Genomic DNA, 26,533 nt, shown 5'->3' with positions numbered 1-26,533 from the left:
TATTTTGTGGGTGCGGGTTCGGCCTGTTTAATCCTCGACCCAGCTGTTTGTACATAGGTGTTTCGGAAGACTCTGGAGGACATGTGAAAGCTATTGGTCGACACGAGTCCACTTGCTATACTGGTGATGGTGTTTCCTGAACTTTTCCTCTACTCATGCACTGAAACCGAACTGAACTGAACCCGGGCCGAAGGCAGCGAGTTGGGTTCACAAAATTCTCCTGCACAATTGCACTCTTATATCGCCCCCCCTTGTTCCTGTCTCTCTCTCTCTCTCTCTCTCTGTCTCCCTCTCTCCCCCATCTCATGTCTCCCTCCCTCCCCTCACCCCCAAAGGAATCAAGAAATGAAATGGACATTTTAATGTATTTAACCCTCCAGGAAACCCCGAACCCTGATTTTGGAGTTCTTTTGGACGTCGGCGGACTTAAAATACAGAAAATGAAGACACCCTTCATGAATTGTAGCTATTTCTATGAGCTTCAGTGATCAACCCATGCATATTAAGCCGTTCTGAGCGGCAACGCCCCATACCCACAAACTCGTCCTATAGCTGGTCACAATCTGTTGAAGTCCATTGGAATGCATATGTTTATACGGAAATGTGTTTTCTATGTCCCACGACCATCCATCTTAACTTGAAATTAAAGTTTATTATCAACTCTGTAATTTTGCAAAGTGAGGTTAATTTGTGTGTGTGTGTGTGTGTGTGTGTGTGTGTGTGTGTGTGTGTGTGTGTGTGTGTGTGTGTGTGTGTGTGTGTGTGTGTGTGTGTGTGTGTGTGTGTGTGTGTGTGTGTGTGTGTGTGTGTGTGTGTGTGTGAGACACGGTTCTTACCAGATCATTGTGGTGCCTGGATTTTCTCCTCAGAAGTGTAAGTACTGGAATACCTTTTGAAAATCGGCCCTTTTGTGCTGAAGTGCTTGAAATGTCCATGGATAACGCGGCATCATTGGAAAACCTGTGATATTGTGAGTTTTGTTATTCAATTCTTAACATAGTATCAGAGAGATACATTTATGCAATAGGTCGAAATAAGAACTTTTATTTCAAAATAACAACTGAAAAACTAGTCAACAAAAACAAATGTACAATTCCAGCATAGTTGGTAATAGACACTTAATAGTTGACAGTGAGGTCAATAATATATACTGATATAGATAAACAGACAATGATACTAACATTCTATTTTAATGAAGATCACACTGAAAATTGATTATAAGCTTCGAGTCATTGAATTTCATTTGCTAATGCCAGGGTGAATCCTGCTTTAATAAACACAAGCTTTTTATTTTGATTCGTTCATTTATTTCGGTAGGTGTATTAATTCACACGTATGTGTATGAATCTTTATGCAGATGGACTGATGCCCGGTGGGAGAGGGAGAGGGTTTCAATGGAGATCATGCATCTGAGTAACCGTTTTACCTTTCGGCGCGTTCTGTATTTCATTATTTCTCGGCTTCTCTCTCAGCTGCATCGCCCCCCCGCTCCGTTCCCAGATCACATCTACTCCATGCCTGGGTTTGGGCTCGCCTCGCCTCGCCTCGTTGCTCTCCCGCTTATAAGCGTCTATCTCGGGAGTGGAAACCGGGGCAGGAACGGGAGGCGAGCGTCCAAAATACAATGATCGCAGAAATCGGCGGCGGCAACCCAGAGGCCAGTCTCCCCCAGTCCGAAGAAGCAGCGACCACCATCTACCCGCACTCGCCCTCCTCCTCTTCTTCCCCCTCCTCCTCATCCTCCTCCTCCTCCTCCTCCTCTGCGGAGATCGGCCGGCCGCCCCGGAGGGACACCCAGACGTCCACCGCCCGAATCATCAACCCGGAGAAGAGCAGCGTCGGCCGGCTGGTCTCCTCATCCTCACCATCCTCATCATCCTCCGCCGCCGCCCGCATCATGACATCGGGGGAGTTCGTGCGGAGCGCCCCCATGTTCGCGCAGAGGTCCGGGAGGAGCGCGCTGTACAAGGCGCTGTGCTTCCTCCTCCTCATCCTCCAGGGGGGCGTGCTGGACTTCTACCTCATCGCCTTCACCGACCTGTACTGGTGCTCGTGGATCGCCACCGACCTGGTGGTGATCTCGGGCTGGGCCATCTTCTTCGTGAAGAACGCCCGCGGCAAGAGGGAGCGGGCCTGCGGCTTCCACCAGAAGAGCTCCGCGTTCGGCTGCGACCTGGGCGAGTTCACCTACGCTTACCTCGCGTGGCTGATCTACGTGATCGCCTGCACCCCCAAGGCGGTGCTCGTCCTGGAGACGTCCATCCTGGACCTGGTGGCGCTCAGGGTGCCGTGCGGGGTGACCGGCTTCAAGAGCGCCATGCTGCTCTCCGCGCCGCTCCTCTACTGCCTCGTCAACTCCGTGGTGGAGGACCCGAACGGCGCGACGCGGCACCGCTCCCACAGCTGCTTCGCGGCCACCTGCCTGGACCTGCTCGACAGCTTCACCCTGGTGGAGATGCTCCTGCGGGACGAGATCCCCACGCCCTACCTCAAGTACACCGTGGTGTCGGTGTACTTCGTGGCGCTCGGCGCGCCGGTGGTCTGGCTTTACGAGCTGACCGCGCTGGAGATGCGCTGCCGCTGGGCGTGGGCGCGGTTCCTCGGAGGCGCCGCGGTCAACGCGCCGCTGCTCGCCGTGCGCTGCGTCCAGGTGTACGTCCACAGGGCGCCCGTGTCGGTCTTCATGTTTAAGAACGCCTTCGTGCTGGCGTGCCGGTGTCTGGAACTCGTGGAGCAGTGCGTCGCGGTGAGCGGCGCCAGGCGCTTCGCAGGCGGCGGCGGCGGCGGCGGCGACGCGGCGCAGTTCTCCCACTGCGTCTCCGAGAACGACATGTGTCCGCACGGCTACGTCAACACCCTGGCGGTCACCACCCAGTCTTAGACTGCAAAGGACACTTAAATCGACCGCAAAATAATACTAATCTAGACTCCGCAGCAGTCACCTCAGAGGACAGGTCAGCAGGTGCACCGTGCACGGACAGTCTGCGGACAGCAGTGTGTTGGACATTGTGCAGTTTCTGTGTGTGTGTGGTTTTTTTTTTTTGACGTGCACTTGTACTGTGAGGCACTTTAGGAGTGAGGAGTGTTCGACGTTTGGTGTGCAATGTTGAATTTAAACCAATTTCAGACCTCCCAGTAATATCTAGGCGCTAAATATTGATGTATAATTGTATTTGTCGACTGCTCTGTGTTGACTTCTGTGGTAACACCCGCCCACCCCACAACAACAGCAGGCACCTATAACGTTTTATTATAGGCCTTGTGTATAAATACAAAACGGTGCAAAACATTTATTCCCCCATCAATTTGGGGTTATTACACTATAACCTTTTTATAGTCTATACCACAATAATATCATTACACATAATATATATTATGTGTAATAATATCTGTTACACACTAATTTGATCGAAATAGGGATGTCATCTGGTAGGCCCGAAATGTAAACAAAAAAAAAAAAAGAAAACCCCACCTTCAACAATTTCCTAGATTTGTCACATTCAATTGAATTACGGTCTTGTCAACATGATCAAACAAAATGGTTTTTGGGTTGGAAAGAACGAGGCACTTTGCACACGCAAGCGCTAAAACCCATGGTGGTTGGTACCAAATCAACACGACACAGGCCTCAGAGATCCACCACAATGCGATGTTCCCATGACAGTTAATTCCCCACATGCTTCAAATAATGTCTTGTATAGAGAGAGAAATTTAGATCTATATATCTATATCTATATCTATATATATATATATATATATATATATATATCCAGTGAGAAGCTGATTTGTGCCTTGCATGCAGTGTGCTGGCGGAAGATTGAATATTGACCGAGGGCGTGTGATGGTGAAGTCATTTGTGCGTTATTGCAATGATCCACAGCAAAGCCCAGTCAATATTTGGGATAATGAATAACCCCTCAGCAAAAATTAATACTCACGAGGCTGTGGAGATCCAGATTGCCCCATCACTCAAGAGGTAGGGGAAGGGCACGACTTATATTTATCTTTATCGCACATAACTTATGCAATATTTGGCCGGCTTTGGCTCAGATATGATCGACGTTGGCTTTTAAAGGGGTGAGGGCCGGTGTATCGGGTCAAAAGGACGGGGAAATTACGAATTAACCCCAACCTCTAAATACGGCCGTGAAATAAAATCGCCCCAAATAATGGTGGTCGGTGCTAGAGGTGGCAAATCCGGATTCAGAAAGTAAAAATTCCATTCCCGGGATGTGATGGAAGCTGTAGGGCTTCTCGACTGAGCAACAACCCAGAGGTTCAACTGCCGAATGAAATGGCTGGAGCAAAAACACAGGACTTTTACTTTCTGGACCTCGAATTGTCCATCTCTGGTTGGTGCTGAGAGTTGGGGGGGAGGGGGCAGGGACCCTAATGATGTGACCTCAGAGCATGGTGAGCTGACCTCTGACCTTCCGGCGGAGGCTCTCGGCGAAGCGTTGGTGAAAGGTCGTGGGGTTCAAACTACAGCTGCGACGTGAAGAGGTAGCTTGTTAATGTTCATGTTTGAAAAGGGATAAATGGTGCTGCTCCCCTGACCTACAAAGACCGATTGCACTGAGATAGTGCTTTTGCATATGTCTATTGCTTATCATATCATGCCAAAGTATTTGTAAACAAACAAAAAAAAATGGTTTTATACTTAATATTATGCCTTCATTCTAGTAGAAACAAGTGCTGGCAGCATGTAACTATGGCTTTCAATGGGATCCGTGACAGGTTTTTTTTTTTCTTTTTTAATTTAACATAACATTGACCGGACATGCCTATCATAAATAGGGTGATTGAGCGTGGCATTACAATAGGTGTGAGCATTACAGTACATTTTTGATCGAAATAATCAAGTTGCCGAGGAAAGTCATTTCTCCTCCAATAACACACAATGTCTTTTGAGGACATTCGACCTCACGAGGACTGAATGAGGCCACGCGGACTCACACAGAGTTGTTCTGCTGCCTCCCTGTTCGTTACAGGATGATCGCTCGCTCGCTCCTAAATCATTTTACAGGGTTAAGAAAGGGTTTTAAAAAAGGCTATTGTTTACAGAAAGCTAAATTCTACCTGTACAATATGTGTTGTATATCTATATTGATATAATCAAATTGATGTAATGTAGATTGTACAACAGAGTATTACGTGGTTAAAAACAAAAACAGGAATAAATTTGCGGAAAGCACTGGTAAAACGGCGTGGTGATCATTTTCTCCTATGATGCTTCATGCATCTCCATGGAGACCTGACTGGTCTGAAACAGCTCCTCCTGCAGCCTCGCCAGCGCCAGCAGGGGGTCCAACTGTGAACCCGGGGCCGGGCCCCTGCTTTCCGACGACACCTTGGAGATGTAGCCTTGGTCCGATCCGCTGCTGGGGGCCTTCCCGTTGGGGGTCAGGAGCTCCTCCTCGTCCATCTCGATGGGCTCACCCAGGGAATACCCGGGATCTGGAGGAGGGAGGTGGAGGTCAGAGCCGGCGCTCCTCCACGGGGCCACCAGTCTCTGAGGATCGGCCCCGATGGACGATGACGGGCTCTCCCTGTCCTCTGCGGGATGGTGATCTACCGCCTCTCCCAGAGGGCAGGGCCAGTTCTGCCACACCGGCATCAGAGAGGGTGACTCTCGGAGATCAGGCTCGGCCGCAAAGATGGGTTCGGCCCGGGGGGCGGTTTTGGAGACGGCCAGCGAGTTCAACCGGTAAAAACCCTGGAACGGAGCATTGACCCTGGGTTTGAGCTCCATCACGGAGGTCTCGCGGCATTGCGCGCTCAGTTCAGGGGTGACGACATAAACCGAGTCGTCATTCTGATGGATCTCCACCTCCTGAGCGCAGGCAGGAGGCCCTTGATTGATTAGAGGAATACACTCCAGGACCGAAGGGACATCCGGCTGCACGTTGAGCGCGTTGCATCTCTCCACCACCACCTCCTCGCTCTCCACGCACTCCGTCTCAAACCAAGCGGGATTCTCCAACTGGTAGGCCTTGAAGGTCTCGATGGCGTCTCTCAGGGCTTTGCCGGAGTCGCATTCGAAGTACTCCTCCCCGCCGATGCCCTTGATGTGGTTCACCCGCCCAGGTTCATACTTCTCCATCCTCAGGACGCGGAAGTACAGCTCCTCGAAATGCTTCATCAGCCGGTACTTGGCGGCGATGTTGAAGACGGAAGGCACGTCCCACTCGCCGCTTATGTCCTCGAAGTAGGCCACGATGTACCTGCTCAGGGGGGCGGGCTGGTGTATGTCGGACAGGAACAGGTTGAGGAAGGGGATCAGCATGTCATCGGTGGGGGAGAGCACGTCCTCCCGGAGCATCACGCTCCCTTGGCCGCACATGGCCCGCCACTTGGCCTGCACGCCACGGGAGCACAGCACCAGGATCTTGTCCCGAGGGTTCTTCAGCTGCCGCTTCTGCCATTCCAGCCAGCGCACGGGGCCCACGGTGCCCACCATGGTGTTGTCCAGCAGGTCCACCAGCACCTCCATGCCGCACTTTGACCGAAGGAAAGCGCAGAGCTTCAGAACCACATCCCTGTAAAGCCGATGGTCCTGGGAGTAGATGACCAGCAGCTTGGGAGGCTGCGCAGACGGATCCCACGGCAGTTTCTTCTCTACGTCCTGGACAGGGGCGACGGTTTGGCCTATCGTGCCGAAGTGCAAAGGAAAGTATTACAAGCGTACAAGCTATTTTGGAGTACAAGAGCAATTTATACCGTGTTTCACTGTATTGAAACCGGGTTAAAGGCATATTTAAAAAATATCAAAATTAGCGTCATAAAATCTGAATTTTAATAGGTTTAAAAAAAGCTTTCTATTCTACTCACCATTTTTAGGCTTACAATGGGCATATAAAATACATCCCATCACTGCACAGAGTAAGACCAGCCCGATGGAGGCAATTATTGCATGTAAGTTGGCAGGGCCACTCTCTGGGTGTATTGGAATCACTGTAAATCAGAGCAAAGGTTGATGAACAGTGGTATTGCTGGCAGTTTAAGCGTGTAAACGCAGGCCTGATAGGGTTTGATCATGGTTACCCATCACCGGAGTACACAGGTGTACGGTCTCCCGTCGCCGGGTGCAGTCGTTTTCACATTTTGGGAAGAACGGTTGGATCTGCGATGCAGCAAGGAAGGTGATTTTGACACTGTTTAGAAACTCAACGCGGAGAAGCCAGTGGGGTCACTTTACTTTCAGATTCGAAGACGGGCGTTAAATGTCTCGGCAAACCTCAACGCCAAGTGACACTTGAGTCATTCTGTCTTTACGTACAGTACATATATTTTTACCTCGACGTAAAAAGTGCAGCAGCTCTTTGGCCAATCTTCAAGGTCAAAGGTCACGTTCAGCGATGTCAGATTGTTCTAAAAGAAGAAAAAAAACCATCATTTTGTACTTAAAGGGCATCAAACAGGAGCACATAAAAGCAATTTCTTTATTACATTCACAACTTTGAAAGTAAAAATGTTGAAACCAAGCCTCGCGCTCGACTGGATTTAACGTTGTTACCGTTTCATTAACATGTCAAATATTAAGAAGTGCTGGACTATTGTTGTATTTAATCTAGGATTTAACTAAACCTTTCCCTTTCGAGGCAAATTTAGCCCAGATTAAGCCTAAAACCTGGCGACGTCTCTTCATTTAATAGAAGTTAGATTACTGGATTTGAGATTATTAAGGTTAGTCAAGAACTAATTCATCTCAACTTAAGCAACAGAAAGGCATTTTTCATCAACTGGACTCATTTAAGAATGACTATTTTAGCCCTGATTTAGATCACACCCTGTCTGCCAAACCGCCCCGTAGTGTTTTACAGGAATTGCCCTTGTTTAGAACTTTCGAAAAGAGAGAAGAGAATTCTAACTGCGCATTCAAATATAAAAAGGCGTTCCAAAAAGGGACCTTATGATGCGTCAGTTTCCCGCACAGTTTCCTGTGTGGTAAAATAAAACTGGGGCAAAACAACTGCAGTGCAGTTATAAAAAAAACTAAAAAAACATTTTTAGCAGCGTTGCTCCCGGAGGTTCCCCAGATTACGTTACAGGTCACGTTACACCTAGAGGATGTCATTTGTTTCCTGTGTGATTTCCAACATGGCGGACGTGGACCGCCCCCCTCCCCCTCACCTTGTAGACATTCTTATGCAGCTGGTTGTTGTGCAAACACTTAAGGAGAACTCTGTAGCGCTCTGCGAGTTGGTGGGTGCTGAAAATCAGACTCAGCCTGGAAGTGGAGCCGCCCGGCCGTTCCTCCAGGGTCACATTGGGATGCCAGAGACTTCCTGCACCCACGATAGAGGGCCACGTTATAACCCCGGCCCCTCCATGCAGAGCTGCCCACAATGCGTCGGCCTTGCCGATGACTCACCCCTCTCTGCGCAGAACTTGGTCGACTTTATTCCAGGATCTTCACAATCTGAGCGATAGAAATCACAAGGCCTTGCAGTGACACTTGACAAAAAAACAACAGCAGCTACAACAACATAAAAGTTCCCAAAGGGGCAGGTAATCAGGTAATCTTGTGTTTGATTTGGATTTTCTCATACCCGGAACGAGAATTTTTGTTACGACATCGTAGCTGGTGTGGTTCAGCTCCGGTTTCGGGAGGTTCAAGACGGAGACCAGGTACGTTTTGCCGGGCTCGACCACCTCGTCCACGAAGAAAGACCACTGAAAAAAAACAACAAAAAAAATCAACATTTCGGCAATAAGGGTAAACGGGCGAAGGAGACTTTTTCAAAAGGGTAACTTCGCACCTTTTCCCCTGATGGATTTTTCATGGGCAATTGGTTGAAGAAAGTATATCGAACGCAGAGATTCTCATTGGTGGACTGCACGTGGATGTGCATCTCGGTGGCTTTCAGGTGGCTGATGCTTCCTAAAGGGGAAAAATAAGGGAAGTTTAAGGGGAAGGATGAGAGAAGTTAAGGAAAAAACCTGCACTGTATTTAATTTGATTTTTATCAGTTTACTTTTTTGTATTCCCATCGATCGGTTTCCTAATAGTTGTGATATCATATTATGTTTTTGTTTGTGTGAAAATAAACTTGACTTGAAAAGACTCGGGAGTCGCGAGTCACTCCCACTAAAGTTGAGTTGTTCGTTCGCGACTCTGTAACTGATGGTGCGTTCAAGTGGTGTCGGAATTACGGTAAATGCCACATTCCAATCCGAAAGTTTGCACATGAACCGTGGACGACACACCAGCTGGGAATTACAACGGGGCCAACCTTGCCAACCTCTCAACTCAAACCGGGGAAAAGATGCCTTAAGACGGAGAAATGAAAACTGTCCTTAGACAGCAAGAAACTTTTCATTAAGTATCTATTTATCTATCTATAAGCCTCTACCTCATTTATATGATACATTTGTAGGTAAGAGGCTACCATGATATTATGCTTAACTCATATATATTAGGGGTGGGAATCACAGAGTAACTCACAATACTAGAATATCACGATACTTTGCCCATGGTAACAATGGTATCACGATACAGCGATTCTGCGATAGTGGATACATTGCAAGACAATTTATCTGCGATAGATCACGATATCCCTGTAACGAAGAAGTAAAAATACCCTAAAAAGGCAAAAAGTAGGAATTATGTATTTTTTCACTGCATTGTGGTGTGGTGAGATGAGACAACGTACAACAAAAAAGATTTCACAAGAGTTTCACAAAAAAAAAAAAAAAAAATCTTTTTTTTTTTTCCGATTGTTAAATTAAAGTGTAATATGAGGCACCCATGATACCTCCGTCCTTTAAACATGGTAGTGAATGAAAAAATATGATTAGATTCGCTGGAATTTGAATGAATTTAATTTTATTTCCAATACCAAAGCCAGGATCATGTTCAATTCCTCACGTCTATAACAAACCAAATTTCATGAAAATCGGTTCGGAATTAAGCGAGTTACAGTGGATTTGTAAAGAAGTCTGCATCCGCGCATCTGCTCTCAATACACTTGATAACATCTACAATTACTTTGCACCACCTTGCAGTATTTATTGTTACACCAATGTTGTTGTTACACTAATCTCTGTCGCAATGTAGCTGAATGTTATTCTCCCTTGTAAGTCGCTTTGGATAAAAGCGTCTGCCAAATGACTAAATGTAAATGTAAATGTTGATATTTGTTTACTAGCGGACTTTCATGATGTGTGACGTTAAGGCAACAGGTCTGTTGCCCTGTTCCGGAGCAGCTACCGGAACCACACAACTATTTTACTTTTCTTCCATAGGTTTTTAATTTATTTCTTATATAAATTCTGCTTTCATTTTTTTACTGTGATCAAGAATATAATAAAAACAATAATAATCCTGTCCTGCGCATGGTATCACATCATTTCCGGTGTCAATTCTAGCGTGGGTTTTCGTGACAAAGCGTCGTTTCCCCAACACGCTTGTCGGGGATTCATCCTCGTGAAAGATCTTGTAATGTGTGACCCCCTGTCATCTGACTGCAAGACTCCCAATCACAAGACAGAAAGTTGTGTAATGTGAACAGTACAGCAATCTGATGACTTGTCTTGTAGTGTTCCCATGGCATAAGTTGCGAGGTGGGTCCCCCATTGATCGGGGGCTTGTTCCAGCACATCCCACAGATGCTTGATCGGATCGGAACCTAACCCTGGCCATCGACATGGCCAGGGTTAGCAAACATGAATCATCAGACCAGGCCACTTTTTTTCCAATGCTCCATGATCCCGTTGTGACGCTCACATTGCCATTCTAGGCATTTTCAGCGGTGGACAGGGGTCAGCATGGGCACTCTGACCAGTCTGTGGCTCCGCAGCCCCATACGTAGCAAGCTGAGATTCACTGCGTGTTCTGACACCTTTCCATCATAGCCAACATAAACTATTTCAGCCATTTGTGCTACAGTAGCTCTTCTGTGGACCAGAGGGGCTAGACTTAGCTCCCCACACGCATCAATGAGCCCATGAGTGCACACGACCCTGTCGCTAGTCGCACTAGAGTGACGATATCAAGTGTGACATTTCGACCTTCCGAAAAGCATCTAAACATACCATGAGACTCAACTCGCGAACAAAGACACAAGAACGCCAAGTCACAAGCGACGCATGCACATCAGGCCCCTCTCCCCTCTTACCGCCTGGTAGAGATAGAGAGGGAGCTTGGTCCCTAAGTAGCTAACAGACATCGGAAGAACCCCATCTGCTACTACTAGAGCCCTTTCTCTTCATCCAGAGCCACTGGCTACACTTTTCAGCAGTTCGGAGACTGCTTGCTGGTGGGCCTTCCCTCGCACTCCCATCTCCTGGAGTACCCAGAGTACGTTGTTGCGCAGCGGCTGCCAACTCAGCTTACCTCAGCTTCATGCACTTGTAGGCCTCCACTGCATACTCCTAGAGCACTGTAAGCTCGATGATGTAATCGAGATGGAGTGAGGCCGACCATAGCACAAGGTCTGATCTGAGGTTGGTTGACGCAATCTCAGCTGGGAAGCAGAGCCTCTGGCCCAACTCTGCCACCATCTTCCAATCATGTGCCCTACCTAGCTGCCCGGTGTCTGGTCTTGATGTGGTGAGTCTGATTGACCCTCACTTACAAATGCTGTTGCCGGGGCATTGATGCCCATTCACCGACCTTGCATCTCTGCAAGACACCGTAACATCTGGTTGTGCCGCCAGGTGTATCGGCCTTGAGTGAGGCTCGTCTTGCAGTCCACCAGGATGTGTTTTAGTGTTGCTAGAGTCAGGCAGAAGGAGCATGTGGGATCTTCTCAGTACCACTGGCTGAGATTCTTGGAAGATGGCAAGACATCATAGGCAGCCTTGATGCTGAAGCTCGCTCTAAGTGTCTCAATTTCCAACAGGTCTTTCCAGGAGCTCTGGAAAGGCATTGGCGAGGTCCAGGAACAGCACGTGAAGGTGGTCCCTCCTTCTTGGTGACTTGGAACTGATGCGTGATGGTGGTAGCGTGTTGGTGACCACATATGAGATCCCTGCTTTCTGGATTGATGTGTCAATCACATTGTTTCTTTGCAGGTATTCCAACAGCCTGGGAGCCACCACGCTAAACAAGATTTGCCCTCAATATTTACTGTATGAGTCTGATCTGGTGGAATTTTGGGATCAGGATTCCTCCTAATCTCAGCCAGGATGTCGGTATCTCCTGCTTGCGCCAACCCATCTTCATGAGCCCTTTGACAGTGAGAGTGCTCAGGATGTCTGCGTACAACAGGTTTACGCCTTCCTTCTCCTCCTCTGTGTCCTTACTCCATTGTTTCTTCAGCTGCCTCTTCTCTCTGACTAGACAATTTATTTCCTTCTGCCTCCTGGACTTAGTGGGTATCGTCTGTGTAGTTTTCTTCCTCTCTACTGATCCAAACTGTTCCACCTCATAGCTGTAAATGAATTCCACCATTCTCTCCAACTCCTTCATGGTGGCGCCTCTGAGCGTCACCATGATGTTGCATATGTCAGCGTTGACCAATCCCATATTGCCTTTTCGCTAGACTTTGGCCACTTGATCAATGGCTTTGGCCCCCGGATCTTTTTTTCTACTGCTGCTCATGATGGGCTGGGTTCTGGTTGCTCTCCTGTGCCTGGCTCTTCCTCCGCTAGGACAGGGCTGTGGGTATCCTGCAGACTTAGATTTTTGTCCCGCTGCTGAACTTCAGTTGACTGACTTGACCTGCTTCTAAGGAAGTATTTGTCGATGCAAGATCCCTGCTGCTGCGTCTTCTTCCAGCAGCCTTTCCTGCCCTGATGTATTTTCAGGCCTATGGTGGAGATAACCTTTGCCCAGCTTCATATGCAACTCTGGAGCTTGTGTCCTGCTGCAGCTGTCCCAGCCTCATGTATGCTGATCATCTAACTCGTTGTTTGCTGCGTTCCTGTGTCAGTTGCCGGGTTGTCTGCCAGTGTAATCTTCCGTCCCCGCTCTCGCTTACTCAGGGGATATTTTCTTCTGAGAAGTTTTTATAGCCGAAGGTGGGTGGGATCTAAGCATCTTACATGCTGGATCCCGCTGTCAGATTAAATTTAGGTGGATAAAAAAGTGTGAAGACATTTGGAACAATTCATAGCGAAAGTGACTTTCGCATTCGACCTGAGTAAATTATTTTGAAAGAATAAAATGATTTTTGTGGATAGTTCCATTCATGACCAAGAGCCGAATCGACTCCTCTGACTTGTTATATCAACTGAATCAAACAGAATATTGAACTATCTTTTGTTTTCTTCTATTTTAGCAAGTCACTCATAAAGAGCTGAATCTCCAAAAAAGGAGCACCCACCTTCGTCTTTTAATTTCCACCTAACATGGATGACAGGAAATATGTCTCCCTGTCGATTGCGCCGCACATCCAAGCCCACTTCCAAATCCTCTGGGGCGCTCGGGGTGTAAACGTTGTTCTCTAACCACTTGCTGTCCATGCAGTTACCTAGGGGAAGGAATTGAAAACCGCTGCTTTCTCACTTAATGTATCAGATCAGATGCAGAAATCCAACAGGATTGCGAAATAATTCAGTTGAAACTTGTTTTATTTTTTTCATCCACTCACTTCTGCTGACGTTGCACCTCAAACCCTAGAGAGAGAGAGAAATGATTATTTGATCATTATCGTTGTTATTACTGTTGTGTATTGTTATTGTATATTTATTAGTACTGTTATTTTATTTCTTTCATCACTGTCTTGACCTCATTATGATGTGTAATATTACAACTGCTGAATACATTTCTTAAAAAAATATAACTGAATTAGAGGGAGAGAGACCATGTGTATATATTGTTTAACCATGAAGTTGACATATTTCTACTAGGTTGTCTGCATTTATCTGCATCCATAGTTTCACTGTATACATACAACCGCCAAAGTTAAAATCGTATTTTTAAGGTTACCCTCGCATATCCGTGTGTATATATACAGTATGTACAGAATATGTATACAGTATGTATATACACACAGTGTATATATACTTTATGTATATATCTATATATATATCTATATATATATACATATATATATATACACACACACACATACAGTATATATACACTGTGTGTATATATATATACACACATTCTGTATACATAGTGTATACACTTACAGTACATATATATACACATACAGTATATATATATATATATATATAGTAGCATTGTTTACACTTAATTTCTTCGTTTTTTTCTTCCATTTCTCTATTTTAATTTTACTTTTATTTTTATTTCCCCCATTTATTTCCACCTTTTGAACCAATTTGGGAGGGGGGCGGGGTGTGATCAACCAAAAAGCGAAAAGTCTGGTTTAAAATGAGTTTTATATATATATATATATATATATATATATATATATATATATATATATATATATACATATAGTGATATATTAGTATTTTTATTCGAGCTATTTACCTGCCGGGAGCAGCATAAAGGAGTCTCTGGCGAACTGGTCGACAGGTGGATAGACCCGAGCAGCAGCACCGCGCACGCACACGGGTTAAATGGCATCTTTCCTTCAGCTTTTCCCCCCAGTTTATATCTAATTCCGAGCGCGCTCCGGTCCAAACTAAGAGGGAAACAAAAGAGTAATGGTAGCCACTGAGAAACACCAAAGTTCCCCGAGCAACGAGTTCGAGGAACAGGTCGTTCCGTTTCTGAAAACACTTCCTGGTAGACGAATATGTAAATGTCTGCGTGTGTGTGTTTTTTCTTTTAATTTAGAATAAAACAGAGCGCAGATATATTCCTTTCGCGTCACAATAAACACAGCACGGCGACAACCGCAACATTACAACAGTGTTTGAATGAATCGTAAAATAAATAGCAACGTACAGAACAAACAAATAAGAACAGCAGGACGTCATTCCTCGGGGTTTTTTTTTAATGGAGAGAATGAAAACGTCAAATACAAAGGACAATAAATGAACACAAAAGAAAAGACATTAGAGGAGGTAGAATAGACTTTGTTTGTTTTTTTAAACAAATTAAATAACAATGAAAGCGAATGAATACAAATTAGATATATACATTGGAAAGCAAGACGACAGTGAATAAAAATGTAGAAATAAAAATAAAATAAAATGAATGAATAAAAAAATGACATAAATGCAGAGGCGGAAAGCAAGATTCTTCGGTTGTTGTTTTTTTTTCTAAATAAAAGAAAAAGAATACTGAAAGTAAATAAATAAAAATGAAAATAAATACATTGGCGGAGAGCAAGACGCCAACCTACATATATCGTTTTAAATAAAGTCAATAAAAACAAATATAAAAACAAAGAACGAAACGATGAAAGAAATGCATTAGAATGAGTATATCGTTTTTGAGAATCATATTCCTTTTCATATTATTTATTATTTATTATTTATTATTTATTAGATCGAGGAATTTGAGGAGGAAAATGTATTCGGACAAAACAAAAAATGGGAGGGGGAGGGGGGGGGTAATTTCGGAATTTCCGAAAAATAAAAATGTGTTTTATTTATTATTTATTTATCCATATTCATATCCATATCCATATTAATTTTCTTCTTCTTCTTCTTCTTCTTCTTCTTCTTCTTCTTCTTCTTCTTCTTATTATTATTATTATTATTATTGTTATTGTTATTATTATTATTATTATTATGATTATTATTATTATTATTATTATTATTATTATTATTATTATTGTTATTATTATTATTATGATTATTATTATTATTATTATTATTATTGTTATTATTATTATTATGATTATTATTATTATTATTATTATTGTTATTATTATTATTATTATTATGATTATGATTATTATTATTATTATTATTGTTATTATTATTATGATGATTATGATTATTATTATTATGATTATGATTATTATTATTCTTTTTGCTTTACTTTTGATTTTCGTCATGCTGCGTTCCGGAAAAGTCGGAACTCGGAAAACTCCCACCTCCCGCGTGGAAAAGCGCACAGGAACAGGCCGTTTGTGCCGGGATTCCAAGGCGCTGTCTCGGGTGAGTCGGACCGAGACAACAGCTCGAACGTGAGAGCGCTAATAAGGTCACCGCTCCCGAACAGAGGCAGGGGAGCCGCGCATGTAGCTGGGAAGTGGGAGCTACGGCGTCGGAACGACTGAGGTGTGAGTGTCAGGGCGACGCAGCGTTAGGACACCGTGGTGACAGGGGACTCTCATTTTGAGGTCAACGTGACGAGCGCGGACATTTGTTCTTTTCCTGGCTATTACTCAGTGCAAGACATTTATCAGAAGCCGGGTGTTGGAAAGAACTGAAAACAACTCGCATTACGTTTTAGGAAGCAGTTGTTTTCAGTTAGTTGGCGAGGTAGGAAGTAGGTTAGATATTAAGTTCGGTTTAGTTACTATCGTGCATAATCTCCGGGTGCGTTGCAAAGACATTACACTGCGTGTATGTATGAACGTATGTATATGTCTGTGGAATGGAGGATGAGTGACTGTTAATGTCGGTGGAGTTTTGTTCGTGTGTAGTTCTTCGCATGAACCTCGAGGTGGCAGGGGAGCGCCATCATTTCCATTCCGGGTGTGCGCGCGTGTTGCAGAGCGTTTCACAAAGACACGAACGTGGCGACTTTTCCCATTGACCGTCGAACTGGGGACCGAGGTATGGGCGCCGGGTTGTACCATGTAGCGGGGGGGGGGGGGGGGGGGGACACCCAGGGTCGGTACCGTCAGAGAGGTCGGTGATCAGGGGCCGATGCTCCGGACGCCCACCCCTAACGATGCCACTGTTGCCAACGCACCATTACCGCAATATCTCCCAAGTGGGGCGACAAGCCCCCTCCACCTTATTGCGGTGCCCCCTTATCGAGGGTCACCGGGACACATATCAAACGACATATCATATCTCCATCTATTTTCTTTACTTATTTTTGTTTTTAAAGGACAAGGCCTCGCACTCTCATCTCTTTTGCGAAGGTGGTGGGGGGGGATCTGAGTTTGGTGATCACAATCCAAACCAAAACTGAGCCACATTGAAAGTGGAGATGACGATAAGGTTGGTCAACCCATAAAGATAGTGTGTCCTAAGCTTCCTCCAAACAAGACGGGGGAGATTACCGTTTTTTCGCTTATTTGGTACAAGGTGAATCCATTTGATGTGTCCGGGGCCCTCCGAGCAAATGGCCGTTGTAAAGGGGGCCACAGTACCGGGAAAAACTGCAGTGATTCAACCATTTCATAATCGTTACCTCACCTTCCTCCTAAGTCGCTCAAATCCCACCCGTAACCAAACATTTTTCGACATCAAACCAAAGGCTCCATAAATCACCCCCGCCCTCCCACACTGTCTTCAACACCTGAATTAAAACACCCACAGGTTGTGCAGACAAGTGGAAAACGGCCGTGGATCACCCGTCCAGGTGGTCACCGTCTCCGTGAGTCCGTGTCATTTTCTTGAATGCCATGCGGAAAATTCAAATGTGGAAAAATGCTCCCACGCTGCCCTTCATGAGGGCTACCCTCAGTGGGGCCAGGTGTCCCACGAGGTTGGACCACGGATGGAGGTCAATGACGGTGGAGTTCAAAGGAAGACACATCAGATCTTTTGTGTGTGTGTGTGTGTGTGTGTGTGTGTGTGTAGGCGGGGAGGGGATTTTTTTTATTTTTATTTTTTTTTTTTGTGCCGCTATCCGATCGCCCAGTCAGATTAACCAACGTAAAGCGATCCGCACAACAGTGGCGCTCGGGGGGTTTCCCGAGAGAAAGCAGTTGTGCGGCTGAAGTTTTGAAACACCCCAGAACTGACTGCTGTAGAGAACAGCACCTGGAGAGAAAGTGTCTGAAGGGACACTATGGATTTTGAGATAACGGGATGACTGCACACTGCACTGTGAATGCAATTCTTAAAACCGAAGATGACAGGGGTGAAATAGCGCCAGCTGCAGTGCAATAACTGATCTTTATTTCAAAATTTGGGCCAGACGCTGCTTTCTCTCAGAAACCCCCCTCGCGCCATCTTTACTGTTGCGACCCGGCTAGCGGGGGCCGAGGGGAAGTGGAGCCGGTCACCCGCCCGACATCCGCCAACGTGTACTGTACGTGATTATACAGCACCAACGGTTCGCCTTCACGCTCAGCCTTGTTTCTCTGGACGCAATATATTGTTAATTATTCTCCATGGCACTTTCTGGGCTAAAAGTGTCTGGAACACAACAACCGCGACGGCTACGGACACGGTTGAGGTGTCATTAGAACCGGGACATCGCAGACATCTTGTGGTTTAAGTTTCATACATATCGATATACATACGGAGCAGGAATTGGTGAAAAACGGACTAAATTTGACCGGAAGTAGCAAGACGTTGGCGCATCACCAACACGCCAGCGTTCTAAAACTTCCGGTCGGGTGGTGAAGCGAGATGAGTTTGTCGAGTAAGACGCTTTGTGACATCATCATCCAATTCGCTATGAATGTGCAGGTCGAGGCTACGAACGTCTTTCACACCGCGTGAGGTGCGAGGTGCGTGGTGCGTGGTGCAGACTCCATCGATCCCTAGTGGTTACAAACTGCGCACATGTGTGTGTTTGTGTACCTGTGTGTTTCCCCTTAACTGCTTGACGTTGGCAGGGCCTTTCCTTTGACATTTCATTATTTTTTCCCTTTTTCTAAATATAAACTCATTCTGTTCTATCTAACCTGGTGCCATGTCCCTGATGTGGCATTCCAGCCAGTCCGAACACACAAACTGTCGGAGTCAAAAACAGTCGAAAACATATTCCGTGTTTGCGGCCTCACCCATGGAGTTCGCTTGCAGCTCCAGAGCAACAGGTCTGAGTCGTGTCTGTTTTATTTTAGTCCCCAAAGTTGAGAAAGTTGATGAAATGTCTCTGAGGGACACGCAGTGTTTCATCCGTTTGAATGGAACCGTGTTGTTGGGATCTTCTACACGGAGTGATTTCTTTCATCAGAGAGGTGAGGCAGGACTACAAGTAGTGGACAGCCACCCTCTCATTTTTAGGATAAAGTCATAACATGCAACAAGTTTGGCTCGTATTCGAAATGCTGCGTGTCAACAGGACTTGGGAAAACTCGAGTTACGACCCATTACGTGAACTGATGCTGCGTTCATGGGAAACTTGGAAAATGTAACTTGTTTTGGACATAATGCTGATCTAAAGAGTAGCGACAGCACAAACTAATGCTACGTTCCATGGGAACTTGGAAATTTGTAATTGGTGTTGATAATGGACCCCCATATATTGCTGCCTGCAGCAATATTTGTTATTATATTTACAATAACAAATATTGTTATTCAATATTATGATGAGCACCTTGTATCGATTACGCACATTTTGGTATTTTTTAGTATTTTCAGAGCTTATAGAGTTTATTGTGCGTAATCACCGAGTGTCATGACATTTCACTGCATATATGTATGACCGTATGTATATGTATGTGACAAATAATCTCTTGAACTTGAACTTGAACTTGATGATTATTAGGGGTCCAGTCCCTATTGATATTGTTCTGGGAAAATTCTCAGAATTTTTTAATCAAAAACAATTTAAAGCAAAACAACGGCAGAAGCTACTAACAGGGTACACGTCCTGTTTAAACCAGTATGTCACAAACACCTCTTGGTATACGTTTCATCCAAATGGATCCATATACGGAGCAGAAATTAGTGGAAAAGACAGGGACATGGTCCAATGCATTTAACGCCAAAATATGTCCAACCCAGCTTAAAGTATCGGGAACACAACAATGATATCAGTTTCATCTAAATCGATCCACATACAGAGCGGATATTAGTGAAAAACCGAACAACTTTGACCCCAAATATTCAGCTGGTACTGCTTGACTAACCACTATTTGTAAACAAAATAAACAAGATGAGATTTACAGTAAGACACTATGACGTCATCAAACTATTGACTATAGTGGTTCGAGATGACAAACTATAAGTTTACGTGTAGATTTATGTACTTTCATACCTGGTAGATGTCTGTAGATCTGTTCGGTTGATATTTTATTTCTTTGGTCCCCATTACTTTGACGAATTCATGAAAAACACGAAAAACAGTAGCCCCACAAATATTCGTGACTACGTTGAATCGAATCCACTCGAATGTGCGACTGAGTGATGCGTTCAAGATCCACCGAGACGTTAAAATAGAAGCCGTCCAATGATAATTGCTCACAGAAAAACCACATTTTGGTATTTTTGTGTTGGTTTTTCGTATTTCATCTAAATTCATGGACACAGGCCAATGCATTTCACGCCAAAATATGTCCAACCCGGCTAAGTCTATCTGGAAGACATACTTCACCAGAACCTACGAACAAGGTTGATGTGTCGTTTATACTGCTATGTCACAAGGATCTTGTGGTTTAAATTTCATCTAAATTCGATCACCTACGGAGAAGATATTAGTCAAAAACCGAACAACTTTGACCCCAAATTTTCAGCTGTACTGGTAAACCGATACGTCACTATTTATAAATAAGACGAGATGAGATTTACAGTTAGACACCTTATGACGTCATCATATTATTAACTATAAATGTACAGATTCGGATTGAGAATGTCCACTTTGACCGTGTCCATTGTGCGGTGTGGAGTTGTCCCTCTGTACTTGTTCGACGTTACCAAACTATCAATTTACCTGTTTATTTATATAGCTTTTTACCTGGTAGATGTCAGTAGATCTGTTCAATTGATATATTCATATCATATTCTTGATATAGTCCACAAAATTCGTGACCTAGTTCAGTTGAAAACCACTGAAATATGCGACTGAGTGATACGTTCAAGATCCAGAGTGCCGTCAGAAGCCGTGCAATGATAATTACTCACAGAAATACCACAACGTTTTCGTAGCTCAGTGAAACATTACTCACGGAAAATATAATTTAAGCAAAAATCTCAAAAAATAAATCATATAAATTAGACTGTTTTATGAACATTTAATTTAATTATGTAAATTTGTCAGGAAAAATAGAAGCCAAGCAAAGTAATTACAGAGTTTGTTTTTGTTATTTTTCCAGCTGCCGTAAAATAGCCAAAAGTCGGCGTCGGTGTTTTTGTGAATACATGACAAGTGGTATAAGGATGTAGAATTTAACAATGAATGGAATAATCCTCTTTCCAAAATTAAAGAAGATCCAAAAACCACAAACAACGATAATGAAGCCATGTGCATTGATAATATTGAAAATGCAGATTTAAGTTTAGAAGATGAAAATATTGATGAAACATTAACTGATAAACAGCAACATGGTATGTTTACAGATACATGTTTCCAACCAGTTGATATTGTACAGAAAGTATTAGAGCAGCACTGTGATGTTATCTTGTCTGTAGCACCAGCAGAAGGGAACAACCCTGTACCATTATTGGCGGATGAAACCAAGGAAGCAAGATGTTTCCCAGTTCTTTTCCCAAACAACAATCGGAATGTTTCATACGTGTTGCCATCCAAGTTTGAGTCGCACATTCTACACTTGTATCAGGAAATATTGAATACACTTTACCAACTCACCTAAAATTGAAGGACATTGGCGTTACATTGAGAACACAGTCACTTGGTGACATCATGAACCAATGCTATATAAATCCATGGTTTGTCTCAAAGTGGTTGTAAAAATCCAAAAAATATAACTTGTGTTACATGGCACATAATCCGGATTACTGCAGTACGTATCTAACACAACTAAACTGGACCCCGGGTATTGCTGCCTGCAGCTAGATTCATTATTATTATTATTAGTAGTAGTAGTAGTAGTAGTAGTCATAGTCTGCATTATCCTTGGATGAGATTTTTTTTCTACTATAGGCATAATGTTGATGTGATATGTTGAGAAATGAGGAAAAATAAGGCAGAGTTTGATTTTCCCTTCCTGCAATTACAGAGCAATTTGGAGCGTTTTCAGCTCAATACGGGCAGCAGCGATTTGACGTCCTCAACAGTGATTACTCTCTTTCTCTCTCTCTCTGCTGCCTTTCATCTCCCACGCTATGGGAGCCTTCAGGACCCGATAAAACAAAGTGAACGAGCACCTAATTGCCCTTGTGGAATTGATGGCGGGTGCGTTTACCGATTTACTTCAAAGGTTGGTCTTTGGAAAAAAAATGATTGAATTAAGCTGGCTGGCGTGTTTCGACTGCATGGAGGATGATTATTTATCACCCGGGTTCAGGAAAGAGGAAACACGCGATGTTCTCTGACGGCTGTAAACGGAAGCACCTGCAAACTCCATCCAGGCTGGAAACCACATTGCAATTATGTCAAATGTTTTATAGGTCTAATATAATCACACGGGCAATGTTAGACTTACTAAATTATCCAGTTTCAGCACAATTCAAGCCATGCTAATATAGGGTTATTTGCTGCTTAAATAAGCCGGACCATGAAGACATGTGTGGTGCAGTCAAGTTGTCTGACAGAACTAGCCCCGCAAGTTACGCATAATTTTTGAAAATGAACATGTTTCTTATTCATATTCATACATGAACTTGCATGTGAGGTTCAATTAATCACTTTTTTTAAGTACGATTTTTTGATAAGATTTACTCATGCCACATGTGTAATAATAATATAATGAGATTCATTTTCTGAATGATTGCTTGCATCTGACCGAAGGATCTACAATATAATACAATGCAATAGCACAATAGCATTAAGCACGGTATTGCTAACAAGGGAGCCAAAGGCCAGTTGATCGAAATTAGTTTAATGCGGAAAATTCAGGAAATATATAAATATGCAGATAATTATTTTTGTTTTTTCTTCATACAAACCTCTGGCAGGTTTCCAAACAGGAACCTCTGAATTGTGATGGGGGGAAACATGGATGGGGAGAGATATGTTCGGCTAAAGATATATTGTGGTAATTCAGAGTAGGTAAGCAATTCACTAAGTAATTCAGACAGCACAAAAATGTACTGGCAATCATTAGTTTCATGCATTTCATCTCTTCACTTTGAAACAGCATCTATAAACCTTTTGCCTTCAAGCTTCCCGTCGACTAACCTGCACTTCTATTACCAGACCCTGAGTGGATGGGATGTCTCACCGCATTTGTCGGCACAGCAACTGGAACACAACAATCCAAGCCCTTTAATTTCCATTTTTTCCCCCCTCTATTACATTAACGTCCAACGCATTCCTGGTACGCTTTCCTTTGCAAACCACGCCACCTCTGGCCGCTCCTTCGCTCATGCCCAACACCAACGGGACGTGGCCTGGAGGTGGCTGCGACTGGGTGAATGGTCTCTGGTCCAGATCATCGACCTGGTTTGTGTTTGAGCAGTTCCTCCTCGATGGGAGGGGGGTTGCCTACCAGCCGGGACCTGTGGCGCCGCGGGATACCTTCTCTCCTTCTCTCCTAGTGTCCTTTCTCTGTCCCCTGTTTACACCCAGGGCGGCGCTGCAGCAGGCCCACAGACAGCTGCTCAAACGCCTGGGCAGTGGTGCTGGTGCTGCGGGCAACCCAATCACATCCAGCGGGATTGTCCCCTGATGGAGGTCGGACAGGGGGTTCGGGTTGCTGGTCCGCCGGGACTGGTGAGGAAGGGACCTACAACGTACCGGTAAGATTACAAGGGGGTAGACATCGGGCTTTGCTGGACTCACTTTTGGCTGTTCCAGACGATGGTCCAGCAATGCCTGGTTCGACCCGGGCTTTGATGGAGGTGTCACAGTTGGAGATTGTGCATGGGGATATTCACACGTATCCGGTGGTACGGCTCGAAATTCGTTACCATGGGAAAAAGCATAAGGTGAAGGCTGCAGTTAGTTCCTCGCACTCCCTAATTTTGGGCACGGATTGGTCAGGTTTGCCGCTTTAATGAAGGACGCTGGGGGAGTGCACTTACGGTCTGTTGGGAATTGTGAGTGTTGCATGGCACACGGTGACTATGAGGTCGAGCGGTTAGACAGGGGTGGGGTGACTCAGATTTACCACATTAACCTCCTATAGGAGTGGAGGGAGAGGGTGTCCGTATCTCTGGCCACCACGGTGATCGGGGGGGAGGAGTTGGGGCCGGAGCTTGCTAAAACGACCTGTCCCACACAGGCCCTGTCAAGTAACCACTTCTCGGAGTGGGCTGGTGGCCGGATGGCTCCCCGGCCTAGGTCGGGCGGTGAGGGTATGTGGCAGATGAGGGGGCATGGTTAAGCCGGGGTCTGCAGGCTACAGCACAGGCTTCGTCCCATACCCCAGCAGTTCTGACTCGGCCGATCAGCCTGTTGCTGCTGATTGGTCGGAGTCAGTTGGGAGAGTTTTCTTATGTGTCATTTGTCTTGCAGTGTGGACACATGGTGCAGGAGACACTGCGGACCAGATCGCGACCCAAACAGACTCTGATTAATTATTGAATACGTTATGTTCACGTTTTGGCCAGCAAGCCTTTTTGTTTGAGGGTTCAATAATAAAGCTCCAGCCGTGTCGGCACCTCACTGCCCCTCAGTCTCTGTTTGCCTCCCTGAACACGTGTTCAGGGAGGCAGAGACAGAGAGGTAGGGAGACAGAGGAGGGGTGTTTTCCACTTTGACTTTGTCATTATCGCGGGCGGGCGAAACAGATCGAGTCCCCGTGGTGGATGCCAAGGAAGAATGCTGGCACTGCTTTGAATGGCCCAGGTTATTTCTGCCATTGGTAAAGCTCGCAGGGGGACTTGGTGGGGCTCCTACAGCCGTTTGAGTTGGTCCATCATGACCAAACACCTTCATAGTCTGCAAAGAATTGTCATCAATTTCCATTGCAATTTTTATCTGTCCATCCGAGGGGATGGTAGCTCAGGAGGTAGAGCTGGTAGTCTAGTAATCTAAAGGTTGCTGGTTCAATCCCAGGCTCCTCCTGCTAGCATGCTGTAGTGCCCTTCAGCAAGACACTTAGCTCCTGATGGCTGCGTCTGTCAGTGCTTGAACAATTGTAAGTTGGATAAAAGCGTCTATGAAATGTAATATCAAAGTCACATTTACTGTGGCTGTAAACCAATGGTCTATTTTTTTGTTCCTCAGTCTATTACTAAAGTTCAAGTTTAGCCTGCATTGATGCTGGGGCCAACATTTGACCCTCTGGCCGCCAATTGAATAGGCCTTGTAGGAACCTTTAAAAAACCCTTTGCTAGTGAACAGATAAAGGATTTGTGGACAACCATGTAGGTCTACTGTGGGTCAAAATTGCATTCAGATGAGGACCTTTAAGAGCAACGGGGCTTTGCTGTTAATATCACGAAAAAATTTGCCACCTGGCAAAAGAAAGCAAAATGTGTTGCTCATTTGTCATTGACATTCAAGAGTTCCTCATTTGAAAAATTTGTGGTTCATCCATATTTGTGGTGCACCTTTAGTAACCATTGCTTTGTTCCTCCAGTTTCACTTACAAGGAGTTTCCATACAAAGCCCTCCTCCGTCAGCCAGCGAACTGACAACTAATCAGCAAAACCGAAAAGCGTGTCTTCAAGGCGTCTCGAAAGCGTCAGATGAGAGGAATGTAAAACTGCTCAGATGACGTTCATTGGGCCCAGATTTGTTCAATCGAGAAAACCATTGAAATCCATCACCGCCATGCCTTGCAATGGAGGTTTTTGAAGGAGGTACTCTGTAGGGCAGCGACAACTAGCGCCCCATATCAAGTCACCCACTTCAAAACAGGTTTCACCACCCCCAGCCCACCCAACACATGTGTTAACGCATATGTTTGGATTTCAAAAGATAAGCTTTCTCACACAAATGACCACTCGAGTCACTTATGGCATTGTAAAAAATTAAGAATGTCACGATTTAGGTCAGTGGTCCTCGATCCAAAAGTGTGTCTAGTGGGTTCGTTCCTGGGTGGATATGTCCGCAACGTCAAAGATCTAGATAAATCTAATTTGAAGCGTCCCAAACTTCCAAAGCTGTGCTTTGTATACTGCTCTTTGTGAACTAGATTAGAATGGTCAAACGAGATGCAAAATTGGATTTGGGTCGTGACTTACTGACTAAGGACCGGGACCGGTTGAGACCCACCGATTCGGGTATTCAACTTGAGACCACAGACCTTACCCAGGAGACCGAAGGGGGAGATCTTTGGGGCTGATATAAAGATCTTTTCATTCACCTTTCAATTACGCTGATCCCTTTGAGCAACGTGAGTGAAATTTACAGGGGCTTAGCGGGGAATGGAATGGATTAGCCTGCCCCTATACCCCCGGAATGATGATAACGTCTACTGTCATAACACATTGAGGCTGTGTTTTGTGCACATTTTGCCGTCCCTACCTCCACCCTCACCGCCTCTACCCCGTTCCATCTTTACGAGGCATAACCATGGCCATATGTCGGCCATTCACACTGCTGGCTACATCCAACAGATCCCAGGTCTCTGTTCTGACCTTATCACAGATACAATGTCCCAAGGGTCGGCAGTATGTCAAATGTTTTCATATTTTGGACTGAGAACACATGAAGAAGGCCAAAGGGTCCCTGAATACTTGTTTGGTTCCATATAATTAGTTCCATTTATTCTCAGTTCTAGTTTGGCAAATAGTTTTTCAATTTCAATAATTCAACCTGATTAAATTAAGGTATATATTTACAACATGGAAGCGA

General features: G+C 44.9%; 2 protein-coding genes across 2 annotated transcripts; one reads left to right on the top strand and one right to left on the bottom strand.

The window, feature by feature from the left end:
- Window positions 1-1,897: 1,897 nt before the first annotated feature.
- tmem121b (transmembrane protein 121B) lies at window positions 1,898-2,881 on the top strand (the record flags this gene model as incomplete). Its single annotated transcript, XM_080022742.1, has 1 exon — window positions 1,898-2,881. The coding sequence occupies one exon, from the start codon at window positions 1,898-1,900 to the stop codon at window positions 2,879-2,881; it is 984 nt and encodes a 327-aa protein (XP_079878868.1).
- Window positions 2,882-4,876: 1,995 nt separating this feature from the next.
- Window positions 4,877-14,555, bottom strand: il17ra1a (interleukin 17 receptor A1a). The gene is made up of 11 exons (XM_080022669.1): window positions 14,390-14,555; window positions 13,539-13,563; window positions 13,272-13,418; window positions 8,763-8,884; window positions 8,553-8,676; window positions 8,375-8,422; window positions 8,134-8,288; window positions 7,297-7,371; window positions 7,045-7,123; window positions 6,832-6,954; window positions 4,877-6,648 (listed from the first exon to the last, which is right to left on the bottom strand). Exons 1-11 carry the CDS (start codon window positions 14,483-14,485, stop codon window positions 5,225-5,227), a joined length of 2,418 nt encoding a protein of 805 aa, XP_079878795.1. The 5' UTR covers window positions 14,486-14,555; the 3' UTR covers window positions 4,877-5,224.
- Between the last annotated feature and the right edge of the window lie 11,978 nt (window positions 14,556-26,533).

Source organism: Zeus faber (genome assembly GCF_960531495.2).
Source record: "Zeus faber genome assembly, chromosome: 21".
Taxonomy (NCBI): Eukaryota; Metazoa; Chordata; class Actinopteri; order Zeiformes; family Zeidae; genus Zeus; species Zeus faber.
The sequence above is the reverse complement of the archived record's forward strand: the minus strand, read 5'-3'. Positions and strand labels throughout refer to the sequence as shown.